Source organism: Cetorhinus maximus, unplaced genomic scaffold (assembly GCF_964194155.1).
Source record: "Cetorhinus maximus unplaced genomic scaffold, sCetMax3.hap1.1 HAP1_SCAFFOLD_264, whole genome shotgun sequence".
Classification (NCBI taxonomy): domain Eukaryota; kingdom Metazoa; phylum Chordata; class Chondrichthyes; order Lamniformes; family Cetorhinidae; genus Cetorhinus; species Cetorhinus maximus.
In genome coordinates, this window is record NW_027596224.1 from 410,593 (window position 1) to 434,707 (window position 24,115).

The 24,115-nt window shown below is 42.7% G+C and overlaps 1 protein-coding gene across 2 annotated transcripts in view; it reads right to left on the minus strand.

The window, feature by feature from the left end:
- The window catches only part of LOC144673099 (short transient receptor potential channel 4-associated protein-like), a 94,365-nt gene that overhangs the window by 22,024 nt on the left and 48,226 nt on the right, over positions 1 to 24,115 (minus strand). The window contains exons 5-10 of one of the 2 annotated variants that reach the window (XM_078535090.1): positions 18,757 to 18,812; positions 16,825 to 16,953; positions 13,328 to 13,529; positions 11,674 to 11,865; positions 9,242 to 9,384; positions 7,175 to 7,303 (exon numbers count right to left, since the gene is read on the minus strand). In XM_078535090.1, coding sequence (XP_078391216.1) covers positions 7,175 to 7,303; positions 9,242 to 9,384; positions 11,674 to 11,865; positions 13,328 to 13,529; positions 16,825 to 16,953; positions 18,757 to 18,812 — 851 coding nt within the window. Of the gene's footprint in view, positions 1 to 7,174; positions 7,304 to 9,241; positions 9,385 to 11,673; positions 11,866 to 13,327; positions 13,530 to 16,824; positions 16,954 to 18,750; positions 18,813 to 24,115 lie in introns of both variants that reach the window. The other variant, XM_078535089.1, reaches the window with a different exon arrangement.

The window sequence follows — 24,115 nt, forward strand, 5'->3', positions numbered from 1 at the left end:
TTCCCTTGTTGGTTCCCTCACCACCTGCTGCAGACCCAGTTAGCAGCTATGTCCTTTAGGACTCAGCCAGCTCGGTCAGTAGTGGAGCTACCGAGCCAGTCGTGGTGATGGACATTGAAGTCCTCCATCCAGAGTACATTCTGTGTCCTTGCCACGCTCAGTGCTTCCTCCAAGTGGTGTTCAACATGGAGAAGCACTGATCCATCAGCTGAGGGAGGCCAGTAATCAGCAGGAGGTTTCCTTGCCCATGTTTTACCTGATGCCATGATACTTCATGGTGTCTGAAGTCAATGTTGGGGACTCCCAGGGCAACACCCTCCCGACTGTATACCACTGTGCTGCCACCTATGCTGGGCCTGTCCTGCCCACAGGGCAGGGCATATCCAAGGATGGTGATGGTGGTGTCTGGGACATTATCTGTAAGGTACGATTCCGTGAGGATAACTATGTCAGGCTGTTGCTTGACTAGTCATGAGATAGCTCTCCCAATTTTGGCACTAGCCCTCAGATGTTAATAAGGAGGACATTGCTGAGATTGCCATCGTCTTTTCTGGTGCCTAGGTCGATGCGGGGTGGTCCATCCGGTTTCATTCCTTTTTTGTGACTTTCTAGCAGTTTGTTACAACTGAGTGGCTTGCTAGGGCATTTCAGGGGCCAGTTAAAAGTCAACCACATTGCTGTGGGTCTGGAGTCACATGTAGGCCAGGCCAGGTAAGGACAGCAGATTTGATGACATTAGTGAACCAGATGGGTTTTTACAACAATGGTTTCCTGGTCATCATTAGACTTTTAATTCCATCATCTGCTGTGGCAGGATTCAAACCCAGGTCCCTGGATTACTAGCCCAGCGACAATATCACTACGCCATCGCCTCCCCATTCTGCGCTTCCAACTACGTGTTTGGAGTCTGCACTATTTGAAACGCATTGAACCAGCTGCCAGAACACAGCCCTCAGCCAAATAGCAGAGAAAGGAAATTATACAAAAGCAAAATACCACAGATTCAGGAAATCAGAAATATAAACAGGAAATGCTGGAAATACTCAGCAGGCCAGGCAACACCTGTGGACAGAGAAACAGATTTAACATTTCAGGCTGATGACCTTTCATCAGAACTGGATTCAAAACAGGTTCTGACCTGCTGAGTATTTCGAGCACTTTGTTTTAGACAAGGGAAAGTAATTTATTTCTAAAATAAGGAAAAAAAATCCTGGCTGAGCACACAAGACTTATTTTCGTAGCACTGTAAGAGAAAGATACTGACTAAATATGTGCTGAAGAAATGAGCTATACTGCAGATCTCTACTAACTGAAAATGGGGATTGTGATGTTGCTAAGCCCTGAATTAAGGCAGCAGAACTACTACAAAAGGTAATCATCCAAGGAGCCCTGGTGTGAGGATTTCAGAGTCTGCCCTGCAAGTTTCACTCGCATGCATTTTCTCTCTTACATGCAATTATACATTTGAGTTTTGTAAATTTCCAATAGCGTTCTTACCATTAGTGCTATTGTAATGCTGTAATTCACGTCCAGTGTGATCAGGAATCAAATTAAAATAGACAACAATGGGATTCAATGTTTCAAATAGAGTTCTGGTTTCAGAATCTGGGTTTACCCAATTCCAATGTACAAAAATGCACCTGGAAATCTGGATCAGTTGAGGATATAATCGACATAGGCAGATGCCACCGCCAATCCTGAGTCTGTTGGTGCTGGTCTAGATTAAAAGTATTGTTGCTACATATCAGAATATTACTTTGGTTTAACTTTGAAACTGCTCCAACCAGGAGACATTGGGTCAAGTCTGTAAGTCGTGGTGGAGAGTTGGGGAGTGTGGGGAAGAAGGGTGGTGAGGCCTGCTACAATGGAACGGTGCACTGTAGGGCTTACTGGGCTGGTTGCAGCTGTGAACCAACAGTGGGCAGTTAAACACATAGGTGGAGAAACCCTTCAGCCATGGATTGGGCTGGAATCATCAAAAATTCTTGATCTAGAATGCATCCAAGGCACGTCTAGTGTCAAGACATCATAGGTGTAATAAATTGTGTCACAGTTACATCTGATTATACAATTCACAGAAGAGCAATAAAATCAGAACTGAACAGGTAGGCAACACACTGGTACAATGCTTTCAAAAGCAACCAGGATTGCAGAAAAACAAATCAAGGAGCAACAGTTAAGATTCAATCACCAAAGTGAGCAAGGTATAAAAGGGCAAAATCAAACCAATAATTTCCAAAAATCTTTTCGGAAGCTACTTCTTTTGTTGGCAGCTGAATGTGAAAATACTAAAAATAATGCTTGTAACAAACTTGAAAACGATCCAATTCCCACCAAAAACATGAAACATATCCAATTATTGCTGATAAAAGAGGCATGCTAACTAAGCATTTCGTCTTGCACTCATCAGGATAGCTCGCAAGTAATTACCAAACTGTAATGGGGGAACAGAAATTTGTACTGCATGAGAAGAACGTGCCAATCGGTAGGCAAGTGGCCTTTAGTGGAGACATTGCCATGGGGAATGCAGAATGGAGCAGTTATCTGCCCAGCTTTGTTCAAATCCAAATCAGCCAGATGAACTGATTGGTCAAGACATCGCCCTGGGGAATGACTACTCCCTAAGCTTTTGGTTAGATGATAAAGGTGAAAAACGTGCACGTTCCCTGAGTCTGTAAAGGGCGGGGCCGTGTGTGAACATACATGGCTTCCACATGTGTAACTGAGCCACACTGAGTCCGACCGACCATCTTTAATTGGTTTGTCCGTGTAATTCTTAACACAATCAAGGATTGTTTAGCAGGTACTGCCCAATCGTGGAATCACATCTAATGTTGGTGTTGAGTTTTGCAAGCATGGGCTGGTTAGGGACGGTCAACACTTTGTCTGTTGCGAACAGCTGAAGGTACATGCTGTTTGATACGATCTGCCAATCATTGGGACATATGCCTATATACCTGGCTTCACACCAGCATTGAAATTCATAGCACTTGGAACTGTAGGAATCCCAACTCATATTGATCAGTATCAAACCGCACATCCCTTCAGCTGTTTGCAACAGACAAGTACTGACTGTACCCAACCTGCCCGTGCTTGCAAACCTCAAAACAGTGTTTTGGATAGGAGGGGAGTTAAGTTAAACAGCACTTTTCCTCTCACTGTCAGTCTGTAATTGGAAAGGTGTTTTGATTTATTTCCCTTTTTATAAGCGGTGGCATATTTCCCTAATCCCTCGGTTTTTGAGAGATCCAATTTTCTAGTAATAGCCCCACAGCAAACTCGAGATGGGGTGGGCTCAAAGGGTTAGTTTATGTGTACACACAAAACATGGGAAGAGGGTTGCAATGTCACCTCCACACTAAGGCAATAAAGAAAGGGATAGAAAAAAGGATTTACAGTAGAGAGATTGCAGAGAAAATAAATATTGGTTCATGTGGGTTCCAGAATCAAAGTCCAATGAGTGGAGGTCGGTGTGTGAAAATCAATGTTGTAGAATTCACGTTTTTACTAGTGTAGACTTACGAGATGATATAGGCAGATTGATTCATCTGTGTGTATCTGTCTTGTAGGCAATGGTACAGAACTTCTAGCACTATTCGCAGCTCCTCAGATACTGAAGCAGTCCATGTCCAAAAGCAGCAAGACCTGGACAATATCCAAATTTGGACTGACAAGTGGCAAGAAACATTTGCACCACACAAGTGTCAGGCGATCCCCCATGCTATCAACATGCTGGGGGTTACCACTGACTGGAAGCTGAACTGGACTAGCCATATAAATACTGTGGCTACAAGAGCAGGTCAGAGGCTAGGAATCCTGAGACGAGTGACTCACGTCCTGACTGTCCAAAGCCAAGGCACAGTCGGGAGTGTGATGGAATACTCCCCGCTTGCCTGGATGAGTGTAGCTCCAACAACACTCAAGAAGCTTGACACCGTCCAGGATAAAGTAGCCCACTTGATTGGCACCACATCCACAAACATTCACTCCCTCCACCACCGACGCACAGTAGCAGCAGCGTGTACTATCTACAAAGTGAACTGCAGGGGTTCACCAAGGCTCCTTAGACAGCACCTTCCAAACCCATGACCATCTAGAAGGACAAGGGCATCAGATAGATGGGAACACTATCACCTGGAAGTTCCCCTCCAAGTCACTCACCATCCTAACTTTTAAATATATCACCGTTCCTTCACTGTCGCTGGGTCAAAATCCTGGAACTCCGTCCCTAACAGCACTGTGGGTGTACCTACACCACACAGACTGCAGTGATTCAAGGTGGCAGCTCACCACCACCTTTCCAAGGGCAGCTAGGGATGGGCAATAAATGCTGGCCCAGCCAGCAAAGCTCACATCCTGTGAATGAATAAAAAACAGGGTAAATGGGGTAGGTGTTCAACCTGGACCAGAGGTCCTTCGGCATGGCCTGTTCAGATATTAAATAGCAGAGCTATGCAGTTCAGCAAGGCAATATTACAATTGTTCTACCACCCAGAGGCCCATGTCAGATGACTCCCACCTCTCCATCATCTTTGATAAAGGATGTGTGTGCATCGTCTGGATTCCAAAGAGTCTTAACCATTAGGAATTGAAAGGAAGGTTGTGAGGCCTTTGTCTTAGCAGATGATCTATTTCCTTCTGGCCAGCCTGGGAAGTTAGGTTGTACAGTGCAATGGGGGTCATTAGTGGCTCCTCAGAAATAGTGACGTGTGAGTTTTCCTAAAACTGCCAAGTGGCTTTTGTTCAGGGGTCACATACAGTTTCAGCCATTTTAAAGATCTTTGTTCAACTTTAAAAATTGTAGAAATAGCGATGAGCATATCTATATAAAATATATATTTACTTTTATAAAAATATACAGTGAGGTGTCTTTAGGCCCTCACAATAGTATCCAACATTAGATGTGATTCCGCAATCGGACAACAACTGCTAAACAATCCCGATTGTGCTAAGAATTACACAAGGGGTGGGGAACCTCCGGCCAGATCCAGCCCGTTGCTCGATTTCATCCGGCCCGCAGCAAGATTTCTAAAAATATAGACCTATGACACTAGTGCCTTCAAAACAGCATTTATACCAATTTGTTTTGAATAAAAGTCAGCTAAATTACTATAATATTAAAAAATATAATATTCAAATTCAGCCATCGCATTAAAACAGTGGGCGAGTTGAATGTTTCTGTATTCTCTAAAAAACACTAAATTAAACCGATTTGTGCATGTGTGGCCCGCGATTGGTTTTGCCCATCAGTGAATGACCCTTGATAAGAAAAAGGCTCCCAACTCCTGAATTACAACTGACAACCAATATAAGACAGGCAGTGGGACTCACAGTGAGGCTCATGTACACATGCTAGAAGCCACGCATATTCATACAGGGTCCTGTCCTTTGAAGACAGAAGGAACATGTGCACACTTCGCAATTTTTTCACCTAAACAAAAGCTTAGGGAGTAGTCATTCACTGATTCATTCCCCAGGGCAATGCCTTGACCAGAGTCGAGCTGCCTGGTTTGAATTTGAACAAAGCTGGGCAGCTAACTGATCCATTTTGCATTCTCCATGGCAACACCTCCAGCAGAGTCCACTTGCCAACCAATCAGCGCTTTCTCATGCGGTAGAAGTTATTGTTCCCCCATTTGTTTGGTAACTTCTTGCAAGCTATCCTGATGAGTGCAAGGTGTAAAGCTTTGATAACATATCTTTTTTTTCAGCAATTCTCAAGTTTGTACTACTAAACAACCATATCCAATTATGGTTCACACCTCACACATTCCTCTCCCTCCCAGAACCATGATAGGGTCCCCCTTGTCCTCACTTATCACCCCACTAGCCTCCGCATTCAAAGGATCATCCTCCGCCATTTCTGCCAACTCCAGCATGATGCCACCACCAAACACATCTTCCCTTCACACCCCCGGCGGCATTCCGCAGGGATCGTTCCCTCCGAGACACCCTGGTCCACTCCTCCATCACCCCCTACACCTCAACCCCCTACCACGGCACTTTCTCATGCAACCGCAGAAGGTGCAACACCTGCCCCTTTACTTCCCCTCTCCTCACCATCCAAGGGCCCAAACACTCCTTTCAAGTGAAGCAGCATTTCACTTGCACTTCCCTCAATTTAGTTTACTGCATTCGCTGCTCCCAATGCGGTTTCCTCTACATTGGAGAGACCTAACGCAGACTGGATGCCCGCTTTGCGGAACACCTTCGGTCTGACCAAAGCATGACCCAGACATCCCTGGCGCTTGCCATTTCAACACACCACCCTGCTCTCATGCCCACATGTCCGTCCTTGGCCCGCTGCAATGTTCCAGTGAAGCTCAACGCAAACTGGAGGAACAGCACCTCATCTTCCGACTAGGCACTTTACAGCCTTTTGGACTGAATATTGAGTTCAACAATTTTAGATCATGAGCTCTCTCCTCCATCCCCACCCCCTTTCCAATCCCCCTTTTTTCCAAGAATTTATATAGATTTTTCTTTGCCCACCTATTTCCATTATTTTTAAATGTATTTCCATCCATTGTTTTATCTCTACCTTTTAGCCTTTTTTGATCCCTTCCCCCCACCCACCCCCACTAGGGCTATCTGTACCTTGCTCGTCCTGCTTTCTACCCTTAATGTCACCTATTAGCACATTCCTTAGATAATATCACCACCTTCAACACCTCTTTGTCTATGACATATTTTGGCTATCACTGGCCCTCTATCCAGCTCTACTTGTCCCACCCATGCCCCCACTTAAACCAGCTTATATTTCACCTCTCTTCTATTTTTCCTTAGTTCTGTTGAAGAGTCATACAGACTCGAAACGTCAACTGTGTTCCTCTCCGCAGATGCTGTCAGATCTGCTGAGTTTTTCCAGGTATTTTTATTTTTGTTTTGGATTTCCAGCATCCACAGTTTTTTGCTTTTATATCCAATTATCTTGTCTGTTTCACCGCATCACAGCATACCCCTGGATCTTCTTCTGTGAACACACTGGTCAGTGATCATTAGGGCAAGTGATAAGGCACACAACAATCCAATATATCCAGTATGTTTCAGGAATGTCACCAGAGCACTGAAAGTTAGTGACTAGAGCGATCTGTGACAAAGAGAATGACAGTTTCTAAGTCATGATAAATGAACTCCTGCAATCAGCCACTTTCGCCAGCAGTTTCATACTCACTGGACTGCAGTCACAGATTTGGTTCTGTCCATGCAGCACATGATTAGTAGAATGTTTCCTCCATATCAGTTTGTCAAACAGATTATTGAGTCCAGGGATAAGTCGAAATTCTGCCAACATCTTGTGAACCTGAAAGAACAAGCATTGGAATCAGTTACGACAGCTGGTCTCTGTCACACCCCATAGTGAGCTATTCACTGAGCCTGAGGCAAAGTGGGAGATGAGGGGAAACTTCTTTAGCCAGAGAGTAGTGAATCTGTGGAATTCATTGCCACAGAAGGCTGTGGCGGCCAGGTCATTGTATTTAAGACCGAGATAGATAGGTTCTTGATTGGTAAGGGGATCAAAGGTTACGGGGAGAAGGCGGGAGAATGGGGTTGAGAAACTTATCAGCCATGATTGAATGGCGGAGCAGACTCGATGGGCCAAATGGCCTAATTTCTGCTCCTATGTCTTATGGGAGGATCTCATGGACAATTCCCACTTAGTCACCATATTGTAACATTAAAACCAAGAAATCCAATATGGTTCTCTGAATATTTCCAGTTCCCAACATGTACTTAAAAAAAACAGCATTTAGCTGCAGTAAGCCTCCATTTTAAGTTGCTTTATTCAGCTTTGCTCTACTTTCATGTTGTGGAGCTGGAATGCACATTTAATATCAGGACTTCCACTATAGCATTGTTTTGCATGATCCAATCGACGGTATTTTGGAGCAGCCCGTCCCTTCCTCTTGCTGTCCCCTCATTGGTTTCGCTGAATTAATCTTTTGAGTGTGACTGCATCCTCAGGCTATGAACAAGGAGAAGAAACCAGGGTTTCCACTCAATTGCCACCCAACCACAGGTGCTGAAAAATTCTTCCACGGACAGAGCACATAAGGTCAATCTGAGCTGCTGTCTCTCTCTGACCGATGAGCTGGCAGACACTCACCCAATCTTGGAATAGCTACATGGGGTAGGGGTGAAGTGGGGGCTGGTGATACTTGCGGAACTGGCTCTAGTATGAACCAATATTAGGAGAGGGGAATGATGGATAATCAGAGAAACCAATATTAGGGGTAAATCACTTTCTCAAATTAAATTCTGCTCATCTCACATTAAACTAAAATGGTGAGTCACAGGTATATCTGGTTAAAGAACTGCTTTCTCCAATCATAGCGGACACAATGAGCAATTGCATAAACCTTTCAAATTAGACTCATTACTTTCAAGTTTCTGTTCCTTGACGAAAAAAGCAGTTCTCAGCATGCAGCAGATCCCATATTGGTGTCACAATTAGCTCTACAATCTACATCTGTGAAACGCAGTAGAAAGTAGTAGTTCTAAGGACACCCACAGTACTGTTAGGAAGGGACTTCCAGGATTGTGGCCGAGCAACAACAAAGGAATGGCAATATAGTTCCAAGTCAAGCTGGTGAGAGACTTGGAGGGGAACTCGGAGGTGTTCCTTCCATGCATCTGCAGTCCTTATCTACCTAGACTGTAGAGGTCACAAGTTTGGAAGGTGCTGTCAAAGCAGCTTTGGTGAGTTGCTACAATGCATCTTGCAGATGGCACACACTGCTGCCACTGTGCATTGGTAGCAGAGGGAATGAATGTTTAATGTGGTGGATAGGGTGCCAATCAAGCTGGGTTGATTGGGTGTTGTTGAGCTTCTTGTGTGTTCTTGGAGGCAAATGGGAAGTATTCCATCAAACTCCTGACTAGTGCCTTGCAGATGGACGACAGGCTTTGAGCAGTCAGGTGATACAGGTAATTCAGGCGGTCAGGTAATTCGCTGCAGAATTCCCAGCCTCTAACCTGCTCTTCAAGCCACACTATTTACATGCCTAGCCCAGTTAAGTTTCTGGTCAATGGTAACCTCAGGATGTTGATAGTGGGGGATTCAACGATGGTGATGCCGTTGAATGTCATGGAGAGATGGTTAGGCTCTCTCCTGTTGGAGATGGTCACTGTCTGGCACTTGAGACACAAATGTTACTGGGGATTGTTCTCAAAGGGAAAGGCCCAGAGACACACATATTACAAGTTCTGATGAAATCTGCCTCCTGAGTCTGTCACCAACCTGGTTCCGTTGCCTTCCCATTAGCAGAACACACAACACATACAGCACTTCCACTTTGTACATGATCTCATGCATGATCTTCATGGACTGTGGGAGCCGACTCCTCAGCTGATTGGCAGCCAGCACACTCTCATCTGCAGACTCTGAATGTAGAAAGGGAAGAAGTTTAAACATAGCCTCAATCCACTTTCCTTTTTGCTCCTCCAAAGTTCTAAATGCACTGTCTTATAAACACTCTCCTTCCTGCATCCTTAAACACAAACTCTCTTACACAGTACCTCAAAGCTAGGGCAGTTCATCCTTCAATGCACAAGTTGTTTTCCAAAAATACAAGATTGGCATCACCTGACCCCTGCTCCGTGATTGACCTAGTCTTCCCTAATTTTTTTGATTTTACTGCTGCTCTGCGCAATGAGCCTTGACCCTTCATCCAAGTTTTTCAACATGCCAAACATAAAATTATAACCTACTTTAGCTAGTTAACATCATTAATGAATCAAGCCACCTTAGGGTGCATAGAATCATAGAATCCAAAGGCACAGGAAGAGGTCATTCGCTCCATCACATTTGTGCCAGCTCTTTGAAAGAGCTGTCCAACTTAGTCCCATACCCAATTAAATTCCTAACAGCACTCTGGATGTACCTACACCATATGTAGCAGTTAAGAAAGTGGCTCAGCACTACCTCTTCAAAAGCAATTATGGAGAATAAACGCTGGCCTTGACAGCAATGCTTGACACCCATGGACAAATTTTAAAAAGCCACTTTTTGACTTCCGAATCCTGCAAATTAATCCGACTGTTCTCCAATTGCCTTTTGAAAGATCAGATGGAATCAGATTCAACCACCTTTTTAGGCAGTGCACACTAGGTCTTAACCCACTTTCAAGGTAAAGAAATTTTACATTTCCCCTTTAGATTTTTTGCCAACATTTTAAATCTCTAACCTTTGGTCACTGGCCTACTTGCCAGTGGAAAGTTTCTCTCTCCTGGTTCTCAAAACTTCCCCTTCTCTGCTTTAGGTGCCAGACATGATTCAGTTGGTAGCACTCTCATCCCTGAATCACAAAGTTCCCGTTCCAAATTCCACTCCAAGGCTTGAGCACAAAAAACACTCCAGTGCAGTACTGTGGGAGCCTTGCACTGTCAGAAGTGCCATCTTTCGGATGAGATTTTAAACTGAAGCCCCTGCCCTCAGGCGAACATAAAAGATCCCACTGTACTATTTTGAAGAGTAGGGGAGTTATTCCTAGTGTCTTGGTCAATATTTATCCCTCAATCAACATCACCAGAAACAGATCAATTGGTCAGTATTCCAGTGCTTTTTATGGGATCTTGCTGTGTGCAAATTTGACTGCCATGCTCGTTACATTACAACAGTGACTACACTTCAAAAGATACTTCATTGACTGTAAAGCACTTTGGGACATTATGTGGTCATGAAAGGTGCTATATAAATACAAGTCTTTTTTTTAAAAGGACAACAATCCAGCTTCTGCAATCTATGTAATTAAAATCCCTCATTCCTGCTTACATCCAGGAGAGACAGTGGCAGAATGATAATATCATTGGTCTAGTAATCCACTGCTCTGGGAATAAAGGTTCAAATCCCACCACGGCAGCTGGTGGAATTTAAATTCAATTAATAAATAATAATAATAAATTATATATCAAATCTGGAATATAAAGCTAGTGGTGACCATGAAACCATCATTGGTTGTTGTAAAAACAATGTCCTTTAGGGAAGGAAATCTGCCGTCCTTACCTGGCCTGGCCTACCTATGCCTTCAGACCAGGTAAGAACGGCAGGTTTCCTTCCCTAAAGGGGCTGACTCTTAACTGCCCTCTGAAATGGCCCAGCAAGCTATTCAGTTCAAGGGCAATTAGGGATGGACAACAAATGCTGGCCTTGCCAGCAATGCCCACATCCCATAAAAGAATCTTTTAAAATCCACTTCATTATCCTGAAGGGTATGACTCTCCCACAGTTAGGAGCATTTTGTGCATTACCTAATTAAATTATTGCCTCTGGAGTTAAAGCGCAGGCCAGAATCTAAATCTGTACAAGTACACAGGTCGGCTTTCATGATGGATAATTATCACCTTCAGAAATAATGTTTCAAGGCCTGTAGCATCAGCAAGGTTGAAAATGTCAAAGGAGAGGAAATTTCATAAAGGAAATCAAAGAGTGGCTGGTTGATGCCATACGTATTTGAATGCTTATTGACTGTAGGTGAAAGGGTGAAAAGCAAACTTAACCTAGAATGCATCAAATACAACATTGCACGATAAAATTTAATTTCCAACCTTTTCCCACTCCCAGGCTAGATTAAGTGACTATTTAGGATCGCTGAACCAAAAGTTAAGTTCTGGCCCTCGCACATGAGCCAGCATCGGAAATTGGGTACACTTTTGACAATCAGCGCAAGGTACCTGTACTACTGCTTTGGTCGGCTTCCTCAGTGGCCATGTGCATTAACGCGTCAAGAACCAGTGCGTTGTCCAGCCACGCGTACCACTCCTCTAGCTCCTGTAAGAAGTTTGAAGTGCCTGTTGTCTCAGAGACCTTCCGCGTTGCCAATTTACACAATCGCTCAATGAATCCAGGAATATTCAAAAGGGTGACTGAGAAGGGGGTGAAGAGAGATCATACTTTAGTGCCTGAGCTACAATTCTTCTGGGTGCAGAGTGGATTTTATATGTACAAGAATAAAGTAATGAGGGGAAAAGGACAAGTCGACTCCAATGCACCCAAGGTTCAAATCTGACAGCTATACAGGCTTAACATTTCTAAAGAATGCTCACATACAATCTTGGGCTGATAAGTGGCAAGTAACTTTTGCGCTACACAAATGTCAGTCAATGTCCATCTCCAACATGAATCATGACATTCAATGGCATTACCATCGCTGAATCCCCCACTATCATCATCTGGGGGTTACCATTGACCAGAAACTGAACTGGACTAACCATTGTCACGAAGCTATTAATGTATATATTATTGGAAAAGATTTTTCTTTTAAAATAGAGGTTTATTCTGTGGGTGTGTCTTAATTGGATTAAAGCCAGATAGTCTGGGTGCTTTGATGTGCAATGGTTTTGATGTGTAAGAGAGTGTGCATTTGCATTTTTTGAATACGGCATTTAAGAAGTGGGGTGAAAACTGACGCCTATCAAGCAGATACCAAGCCATATGTTTATTTCGCTAATAAAGTTGGTACTATGAAAGGGGTTTAATTGTTAGAGAGGTTTAGTTCAGAGGTTGTTGATACAATGAGAATTAACATTCAATGGGACTGGTAGGTATAACTTCAGCAGTTTTCAGGTGTGCAGAGCAGAGGCAATGTGAGGTCAAAAGGCAGCTATAAGCCTCCAACCATCTCCACAGGAACCAAGCGAAAAGAGACTCATTTTGAATTCGTAAGGTGAAAATGCTTTGCTTGGTGTTTGGTTAAGTCTATGTTGCTGTTGCCTTAATGGAGATTAGTTTGGGAATTTGTTAAAAAGTTATGATAGCAGTAATTTGTAGCCATGTGTATATATATTTTGACCTGTGTAAATTAATAAAATGTTGCCTTTAGTTTAATGTAAAACTTCGAGAACTGGTGGTCTGATTCCTAAATTTAGAGTCGCATCTCAAACCTGACACTTAAAATTATAGGTTATGACAGTTGTTTAAAGTTTCCCTCTGGAATTTTTAAATAACTCCGCTTTACCAACTGCATTGATCATAACACCATATAAATACTGGTGCTACAAGAGCAGGTCAGAGGCTAGGAATCCTGCAACGAGTAACTCACCTCCTGACTCCCCAAAGCCTGTCCACCATCTACAAGGCACAGGTCAGGAGTGTGATGGAACATTCTCCACTTGCCTGGATGAGTGCAGCTCCAACAACATTCAAGAAGCTCGACACCATCCAGGACAAAGCAGCCCACTTGATTGGCACCACATCCACAAACATTCATTATTGGCTCACTCAAAAAGGAAATTAAAAGCATACAAGTTCTTGTATTGCATCCTTAAAGGATGTACAAGCCCCCAGTCTGCAATGGAGAGAAACTCCAGACACTCAATACTTCCTTACCTTGGTTGATTTCAGCTCGAGAAGGGCCTGCAGACTTCTTCTGTTGTGCATTTTTGGCAAGTAGTGTGTGTTTGTCATCATTTCCCGTGTCCAGCTCAGATATCGTGACTGACAAAATTCGACAGAAATTAGCAAGTTGCTGCTGGTCAAAACTGGCGACCAGGTTTGCAAGGTTTGGGATATCTTCCAATTGAATCATCTCCTTGAAAGGAATAGGATATTGCAAGATGAGCCTAAATTAACAGTTAGTCATCCCCACACCCGAAATGTTAGAGCACAATACAGAAATAAGGATTTGCTCTGAAGAAGTGTCACACGGACTCGAAACGTTAACTCTTTTTCTCTCCATAGACGCTGTTAGACCTGCTGAGCTTTTCCAGCATTTTGTTTTTGTTTCACATTTCCAGATTCTGCAGTATTTTGCTTTTATATTACAGAAATAAGGATTGCCCGAAAGAAAAGGGAATTTGTACTTCATTTTACATGTCCAACCACAGCAGCATTAAAATCAATCGTACTGGCATGAAAAAAGTCCTGATCACAACCTTCTGCAGCAGCAGCTTCCAAACTCGCAACCTCTACACCTAGAATGAAAAGGGCAGCATATACACAAGAACACCACCACCTGATAGTTCTCCAAGTCACACACCATCCTGACATGGAACTATATCACAGTTCTTTAACTGTTGCTGGGCCAAAATCCTGGAGGTCCCTTCCTAACAGCACTGTGGGTGGACCGACACCACACAGGCTGCAGTGGTTCAAGATGACAGAATATATGGCACAGAAAAAGGCCATTCGGCCCAACAGGTCCATGCCGGTGTTTATGCTCCACTTGAGCCTTTCCTCATCTAAATCTACCATTGTAACCACCTATTCCCTTTTCCTTCACATGCTGGTCTAGTTTTCCCTAAAATACATCCATACCATTCACTCAACAACTCCCTGTGGTAGCGAGTTCTACATTCTTACTAGTATGAGTTAAGAAGTTTCTTCTGAATTCCTATTGGATTTCTTGGTGACTACATACGAATTAGGAGGAGCAGACCACTCGGCTCCTCGAGTTATTCCTCTATTCAATAAGATCGTGGATGATCTGACTGTAATCTCAAATCCACATTCCCACCAACCCCCGATAACCTTTCATGCCCTTACTTATCAAAAATATATGTAGCTCAGCCTTAAAAACATTCAAAGATTCTTCTGCTACTGCCTGTTGAGGAAGAGAGTTCCAAAGGCTCATAACCCTCAAAAACATTTTCTCATCTCCATTTTAAATGGGTGGCCCTTTATTTTTAAACAGTGACCCCTAGTACTAGATTCTCCCACAAGAGGAAACATCCTCTCCACATCCACCCCCTCAAGACCCCTCAGCGTCTTATATGCTTCAATCAAATCACTTCTTACTCTTCAAAGCTCCAGCAGATACAAATCTAGCCCGTCCAGCCTTTACTTAAAAGGCAACCCTCCCATTCTGAGTATTAGTCTAGTAAACCTTCTCTGAACTGCTTCCAATGCATTTACATCTTTCCATAAATAAGGAGACCAATACTGTATACAGTACTCCAGGTGTGGTCTCACCTATGCCCTGTATAGAAGCATAGAAACACAGAAAATAGGAGGTCATTCGGCCTTTCAAGCCTGCTCCGCCATTCAACGTGATCATGGCTGATTCTCTATCTCAGCACCATACTCCTGTTCTCTCCCCATATCCCTTGACACCTTTAGAGTCTAGAAATCTATTTCCTTCTTAAATGTATTGTGACATGGCTCCATAGTCTTCTGTGGTAAGGAATTCCATAGGCACAACACCCTCTGAGTGAAGAGGCTTCTCATCATCTCAGTCCTGAATGGTCTACCCCATATCCTGAGACTGTGACCCTTTGTTCTAGACCCCCCCCCACCCTCACCCTCCGCCAGAGGAAACATCGTCCCTGCATCCAATCTGTCCATCTCTGTCAGAATCTTATACGTTTCAATGAGATCCCATCTCATTCTTCTAAATTACAATGAATACAGGTCTAGTCGACCCAATCTCTCCTCACAGCAATCCTGCCATCCCAGGAATCAGTCTGGTGAACCTTCGCTGCACTCCCTCTATGGGAAGTATATCCTTTCTTAGATAAGGGGACCAAAACTGCACACACTTCTCCAGGTGTGGTCTCACCACAGCCCTGTACAGCTGCAGTAAGACATCCTGCTTCAAGTCCTCTCGCAATGAAGGCCAGCATACCATTTGCTTTGTTAATTGCTTGCTGCACCTGCATGCTTGCTCTGTGATTGGTCTACAAGGACACCCAGGTCCAGAAACAAAGGAAAATGCTAGACCATGAGGAAAAAGCAAAGCATGGGATAAGCTTTGGGTAGTTTGAGAAAATATCTGATGATCATGATGGGTTTAATAGCCTCTCTGTACTGTTGCTTAATACACCAGCTTCTCAACTTTGGAACCTGGGTTTGAATGCATGCCAGGCTGAAAGAAAATCTCCTTTCTCTGCTTGCTGTCCACCAGAAATGTATTTACACAGTCCCAATTGAATTCCTAATGTGTATAGGTCTAAATCATGTAACTGCTCTCAACACACCACTAAACTGACGTTAGCTTATGTTGAAATGGAAAAATGCCACACTGCTATAGGGGTGTTCTAAGCTAAAGTCAAGAGCATTGTTAGGAGGAGTTTTACTCTTCAGCTCACTGTCTTTGATGTGGTAGAGCTTGAACCCTACACTGGGTGCTATTCATCATGCCTTTCATGTAGAAAACGTCCAAAGTCCTTCAGGGGCAGGGAGAAAAATGGGCACCAAACCAAAAGAGCAGATATCAGATAGGTGACCAAAGAGGTCAGTTAAAAGACGACAGGTGGAGAAGTTTAGGGAGTAAATTCCAGAGCATGGGGCTTAAACAGCTGAAGATGCTGGAGTGAAGTGGAATGCAGAGACGAGAGTCAGGGAATGAAGTGAGGGGTGAGTTCACGGAGGATTTTAAACACAGGAATTAGAATTTTATATTTGAGGCTTTGGGAAGGATCAGGAGCCCAAGAACTTTAGTGATGGGCAAACAGGACTTGGTGCAGAACAAGAAATGGGCAGCAGAGTTTTAGGTGACTTGTTATTATTGGAAGGTGGAAGAAATCAGGCCAGCTCAGAAGGGTTACAATGCTAACCTGGAGGTGACAAAGCCACAGTCGAGGGTTTCAGCAACATTCGTATGTTCATATATGGGGTGAGGCAAAGACAGAAATTAACAATACAAATCCTTTTTAACAAAGAGGAAATGGGGTCAAAAGCTCAGCTTGGGTTGAATAAGACCTTATAGGTAACCTTGTTCAGTTTGAGACAGAGGTGAGGGGAACAAAGCTCTGCATCGCCGAAACAGGAGAAGTGCATCCAGACTCACCATGGCTAGAAACGAAAGCAAAGGAAAAACAAGGGAAGAGCAAGCATTGCTCTCTTCAAACACAACACAATGTAAAAGGCTCTGACCAGGACACACTGACCTTTTTCACTCCCAGGATATCTTCTATAAGTGTAGCAGTTTGCAAAAAGGTCTTTTTATTTGTCATAAGTGTGAAGAGGAACAGCACAAAGTCATTCCGTTCCGAGAGGCGCTTAGTCACTCCATCCGTCTGAAAATAAGAGAGGATGCGCTGCATCATCCACTGCCAACAAACCCTGCCTGATTTCTAAATGGTACATACCTATCAGTCCTAACACCCGCAACAGCTAAATCCCATGTCTAAAATAACTTTCTGGAGCTGCCTGACTGATCTTAAAATCTTTGCATTTTCTCATTTCACCACTTCCCTCCGCTTCACAATACACCATTCAATTCAATGAGTTTTTCAGCCTTCCCAAAATCAGCTGTCCTCCTCCTCCTCCTCCCTCAAAAAATTAAGCCTAGCTAATGTAAATTTGTCACTGGCTTCATGATAGCTTGAGAACGTGCACTGATAGTGCCGTGCATCAGTTAGTAACATTTATCCCTCCGAGTCACAAGTTTGAGTTCAAGCACAAAAATCAACAACATTTCAGTGCAGAGAGTGCACTCACTGTAGGAAGTGTTGTCTTTTAGGCGAGATGTTATACCAAGGCCCCATCAGCTTGCTTGGGTGGAGGTAAGAGATCCCATGGCGCTAGTTCAAAGAAGTGCGGGTGTACTATTCCCAATGTCTTAACCAATATCTATCCCTCAACTACATCATTAAAATAAATTACATGGTCATTATCACATTGCTGTTTGCGGGATCTTGCTGTGTAGAAACTGATTGTTGTGTTTCCTATCTTACGACAGTGACTACACTTCAAAAAGTACTTCACTAGTTGTAAAGTTCTTAGAGATGCCCAATGGTTGTGAAAATGCTACAAAAAATGCAAGTTTTTCTTTCTGTGAGGTGAACATTGCTATTTGTTTAAGGCAACTGCATGTCCCAAGACTAACTGTGACTTATGAAATCTCCATCACATTGACCAATGACTTCACTACATGAGTGCCATGCGAACACACAAACTTACAAATGCCAGCTTCCCCTTTCACAAAACGACAGGAGCATATTAAATTGCTGATTCTCTTCTTAAATGCCTCCCCTACCCTATCCAAAGCTCCAATTTAGTATAAGAAGTTCATCAAAAATAAAGTGTCAGCCTTGGCTCAGTGGGTAGCACTCTCATCTGTGCCAGAAGATTGTGGGTTCAATCCCCCATTCTAGGCTGACAACCTAGTGCTGTACTGAGGGACTGCACTGTGAAGAGGGACGGTACTGAGTGCATTGCACTGCCGGAGTTGCCATCTTTCAGATGAGACATTCAAATGAGGATCAAGAGTGCCTTCTCAGTTTTATGTAAAGTGTCCATAATAGTATTCAAAGAGCAACAGAGGAATTCTCCAATTTCTTGGCAATGTTTATCCCACAAACAACATCACTAAAACATGTTGTCTGATCACTGCTGTTTGGGAGCTTGCTCTGTGGAAATTGGCTACAACTTCAAAAGTACCTAGGAAGCAATTTGGGACACTCAGCTTATGAAAGGGCTGATATAATTGGTCATTAAATAGATTTAAAATGATTGCTAAATGAACTAGAGGTGACATGAGGAAAAACATACATGCAATGCATTTCAAATCCTAACCAATCACATGATTGGGTAGTGGAAATGATTCAATAGTAGCATTCAAAAGGGATTTCAATAATTATTTGAAGGGGAAAACATTGTTGGACAATGGGAAAGAGAGGCACAGATTGGGACTATTTGGGTTGCTCTTCAAAACAGCTCATGCAGGCTCGATGGGCCGAAAGGCCTCTTCCTGTGATGTACTGTTCTACAATTCCAACTTCCTTTTTTGCAGAGGAAATGGCTGTATCTTAGCCAGACTTGAGGTTTCTTAACTGCTCTATGTTATAGTTACAGAAGGTAGACCTACTCACACTTACACAGATACACGTGTTGTATAATATGCTTAGACAATCCTTTATCAAGTCTTCACTCACTGCAAAACAAAAAAATATGCCATTAAATTTACATTCCTTTTTAACTTATGACATTTAATAATTTGGAAGTGCTTTCTTCTGTAAAACCAGACAAAAACATCTTGGAAAAAGTTTAATTTCTTCACGTGATGGAGAGGTTTGCCTTTTTCTGGGAACCCCACATATTGTTTCAGCGTGGACCCATAGTTAGATGACTGCAATAGAATAAAGTTAATGGAAAGAGGGAAGGGAAACCAACAGCCCTCAATAATGTAATACAGTAGTACTCCTATTGCAATACAAGTAAAAATATTAGGAACCTAGGAAATATAGGAACTGGAGATCTATCAGCCCTCATTCTGCCATTGAATTAGATCATGACTGATCAGTACCTCATCTCCATTTACCCACTCTTCCTCTAACCTCCTTGACAACCATACTAAACATCTCAGTCTTAAATAGCAATTGATCCTCATCAATCACAGCTTTTAAAGGGAAAGAGTTGTGAAAAAATGTTTCCCAATATCATTACTGAACAGTCTAGCTCTAATTTTAAGGCTATGCCCTCTTGTTCTAGACTCGTCCACCACAGCTTTTTTTCTACCCTATCAAATTCCTTTACCAATTTAAACACCTCCTACTAGTTAACTCTTCAATCTTCTAAACCCAAAATAATACCAGCCAAGTTTATGTAGCCTGTCCTCGATTCAAGTCTTTACAACTCAGTTTCACGCCGATGAATCTGGGATGCAAATTGCAACAAAGATTTGTTAGTCCTATGCTAATCTCCATGTGATACAGGCTTGAGTGGATTTAAGCAACATGCTTTAATATACACTAATTAATAACAGTGCTATTCTTGTACAACTGTTCTACATTACTTTAAATGACAAGCAAATAATACAACGGTTTCTCCACAAAGTTCAAGATTAGGATTGCAAACTTCCTAGATTCCTGCTAAAGAGAAGTAACTCCAACAGTCCACAGACTGCTCTAGTTAATGGACAGACCCGGTTCTGCCATTGTACTATTCAGTACTATTCAACTACTATTAGGCATTACGTACTCATATCAGAATCTTGCCAAGCTGCCACTGGCTGAGCTCTTCAGACAGCATCCTAATTACATATGTACTTATGAATTAGGAGGAGGAGGCCATTTGACCCCTCAAGCCTGCTCCACTATTGAATAAGAGCATGGCTGATCTTACTGTGTCCTCAATTCCACTCTCCTCCCTACCCTCATACGCTTAGACTCTTGATTGACAAGGGAGTCAATCTAACTCAGCCTTAAAATTATTCAATGACCCTGCCTTCACCAATCTCTGGGGAAAAGAGTTCCACAGTCTCACAACCCTCAGAAAAAACTTCTCATCAACTCAGTCTTAAATGGGAGACCCCTTGTTTTTAAACTGCGTCCCCAGTTCTAGTCTCTCCCACAAGGGGAAACATCCTTTCAGCATCCAACCTGTCAAGTCCCCTCACGATCTTATACGTTTCAATAAGATCACCTCTCACTCTTCTAAACTCCAATAGATACAGGCTCATCCTCAGGGATAACGCATCATTCCAGGAAGCAGTCAAGTGTACCTTCTCCAAACTGCTTCTAATACAATTATGTCTTTAAAAAAGACCAAAACTGTACACAGTATTGTGATCTCGCCAATACAATCATAACAAAATATTTTATATTCCATTGCCCTTGCAATAAATTATAACATTCCATATTTCTTCCTAATCACTTTCTGTGCCTGCATACTAATTTTTTGTGATATGCCAGGACACCCAGATCCCTCTGTACCTCAGTTCTGCAATCTCTCCCTACTTAAATAATATGCTGCTTTTTTAACTCTTCCTACCAAAGTGGGCGAGTTTACATTTTCCCATATTATACTCCAGCTGTCAAAATTTAACCCACTCACTTAACCTATCACTCCTTATGCAGGTTCCTTATGTCCTCTTCACAACTTACTTTCCTACTTATCTTTGTGTAACCAATAAATTTAGCAACAATACATTTGGTCCCTTCATCCAAGTCATCAATACAGGTTGTAAATAGTTGAGGCCCCAGCACTATAACAATGGCACACCATTCGTTACATCTTGCCAACCCGAAAATTAACCATTTGTACTTACTGTTTCCTGTTAGCTAACAAATCCTTTATCCATGCCAATATGTTACCCCCCATAAGCTCTTATTTCGCTCAGTAACCTTTAATGTACCACCTTGTCAAATGCCTTCTGGAAATTTAAGTACACCACATCTGAAGGCTCCCCTTTATTCACATTGCTTGTTACTTCCTCAAAGTACCGTAATAAATTAGTCAAACACTATTTTCCCTTTCAGAGCACCATGCTGACTCTACCTGATTGCATTGAGATTTTCTAAGTGCCCCGCTATAATCTCCTCAATAATAGATTCCAGTATTTTCCATCAGTAGGTGACCAGGTGTGTAGGTGACGGTACTGCAGTTGATGCAGTTTATATGGATTTCAACAAAGCCTTTGACAAGGTCCCACATGGGGGACTTATAAAGAAGGCAAATGCACATGGGATACAGGGTAATTTGATAAGGTGGATTCAAAATTGGCTTAGCTGTAGGGGACAGAGGGTGATGACAGAAGGATGCTTTAGTGACTGGAAGCCCGTGTCCAGTGGCATACCACAGGAATCTGTGCTGGGTCCCCTATTATTCGTCATTTATATAAACGATACAGATGACTATCTGGGAGGTAGGATTAGTAAGTTTGCGGATGACACAAAGATTGGCCGGGTGGTTAACAGTGAGGCCGAGTGTCTTGGGCTACAGGAAGATATAGACGGGATAGTCAAATGGGCTGATAAGTGGCAGATGGGATTTAACCCTGAAAAGTGTGAGGTGATACACTTTGGAAGGAGTAATTTGACAAGGAAGTATTCAATGAACGGCATGACACTAGGAAGTTCTGAGGAACAAAGGGACTTTGGCGTGTGTCCATAGATCTCTGAAGGTGGAGGGGCATGTTTGTGGGGTGATGAAAAAGGCATATGGGGCACTTGCCTTTATCAATCGAGGCATAGATTACAAAAGTTGGGAGATCATGTTGGAGTTGTATAGACCTTTGTGAGGCCACAGCTGGAGTACTGTGTGCAGTTCTGGTCGCCACATTATAGGAAGGATGTGATTGCACTGGAAGGGGTGCAGAGGAGATTCACCAGGATGTTGCCTGGGAGGACCAAGCTTCATAACATTTAAGTTATGAAGAGAGGTTGGATAGACTTGGGTTGTTTTTGTTGGAGCAGAGAAGACTGAGGGGCGACCTGATCGAGGTGTACAAGATTATGAGGGCATGGACAGGGTGGATAGGGAGCAGCTGTTCCCCTTAGTTGAAAGATCAGTCACAAGGGGGCATAAGTTCAAGGTGAGGGGAAGAAGGTTTAGGGGGGAGATGTGAGGAGAAACTTTTTACCCAGAGGGTGGTGACGGTCTGGAATGCACTGCCTGGGAGGGTGGTGGAGGCGTGTTGCCTCACATCCTTTAAAAAGTACCTGGATGAGCACTTGGCATGTTATAACATTCAAGGCTATGGACCAAGTGCTGGTAAATGGGATTAGGTAGATAGGTCGTGTTTCTCACGTGTCGGTGCAGACTTGATGGGCCGAAGGGCCTCTTCTGCATTCTGTGATTCTATTTACCCTATGACAGATGTTAAGCTAACTGGCCTGTAGTTTCTTGCTTTCTCTCCCTCCCTTTTTGAATAAGAGTTACATTCGCTATTTTCCAATCTAATGGAACCGTCCCAGAATCTAGGGAATTTTAGAAAATTAAAACCAATGCACCAACTATCTCAACAGCCACTTCTTTAAGACCTTCAGATGAAATCCATCAGAACCTGGGGACTTGAGAGCTTCGAGTTCAAATAATTTTCTCAGTACCCTGCCCCTGGTGATCGTAATTGTTTTAAGTTCCTCCCTTCCTTTCACCTCTTAATGCACACTTACTTCTGGGATGTTACTTGTATCCTCTACAGTGATAACAGATGCAAAATATCCGTTCAATTCATCTGCCATTTTCTTATTTTCCATTATTAATTCCCTAGACACTCACTGTAGAGGGCCAACGTTCACTTTACTTACTCTTTTCCTTTTTAAACAGCTGGAGAAGCTCTTCCTGTGTTTATATTTCGAGCTAGCTTTCTCTCATACTCAAATTCATCTTTATGTTTTTTAAGCTATTCATTGCTTTTTTAAAAATATCTTGCCCAATCTTCTAACCTGCCACTAATCTTCATGGAATTGTATGCTTTTTCTTTCAATTTAATACTATCGTTAACTCCATTAGCTAGCTACAGATGGAGAATCCTTTCCCTGAAGTCTCTTTCCTACTGGAACGTATCTTAGCTGATTATGAAATATCTCCTTAAATGTCTGCCACTGCATCTCTACTGACTTATCCTTTAACCTAATTTACCAGTTTACTTTAACCAGCTCTGCCTTCATGCCCTCATAATTGCCTTTATTTAAGTTTAAAATGTTAGTCTTAAACCCACTCTTCCCTCACTCAAAATGAATGTGAAATTCAATCATGTTATGATCACTACTACCTAGAGGTGCCTTTACTAGGAGGTCATTAATTAATCCTGTTTCATCGTACATTACCAGATCTAGAATAGCCTGCTCTCTGGTTGGCTTTAGCGAGTGCTGCTCTTAAGAAATTGTCCCAAAAACACTACGCACTCATCTTCCAAGCTACCTTTGCCAATCTGATTCACTCAATTTACATGTAGATTAAAATCACCCATGATTATCACTATCTTTCTCACAAGCCACCATTGTTTCTTCTTGTACACTCCATCCTAGTGCGGTTATTGTTAGGGGGCCTATAAGCTACTCCCACAAGTGACTTCCTATGTTTACTATTTCTTATCTCAACTCAAACTGATTCCACATCTTGATCTTTAGAACTAAAGTCATCTCTATTATACTGATGTCATCCTTAATTAACAGAGCTACCCCACCACCTTTTCCAATCGTAACTGTTCTCTTCTTATGCAAGTGTCTGATTTTTATACATTATCCTAAAGCCAGCCCATGATATGGCCTTGCATGTTAGGTTGCTGGCCTCCTAGCAACTAGTCCCTTGTCTAGGCAGAGTCTTCAAACTCCAGTTTTTACTTCACAGCTGCTCTCTGGCCAGAGTTCTGCAGTAAGGCAACCTTGACTATTTGGGCCACTTGAAAATATTCTAACACCCTCCAAGGCCAATATTTTCTTCCTTTCATCTTACAACTTTGAGCTGACAAACATGGATGAAGGAAGAGAGTTCTACATCCAAGCCATTGAT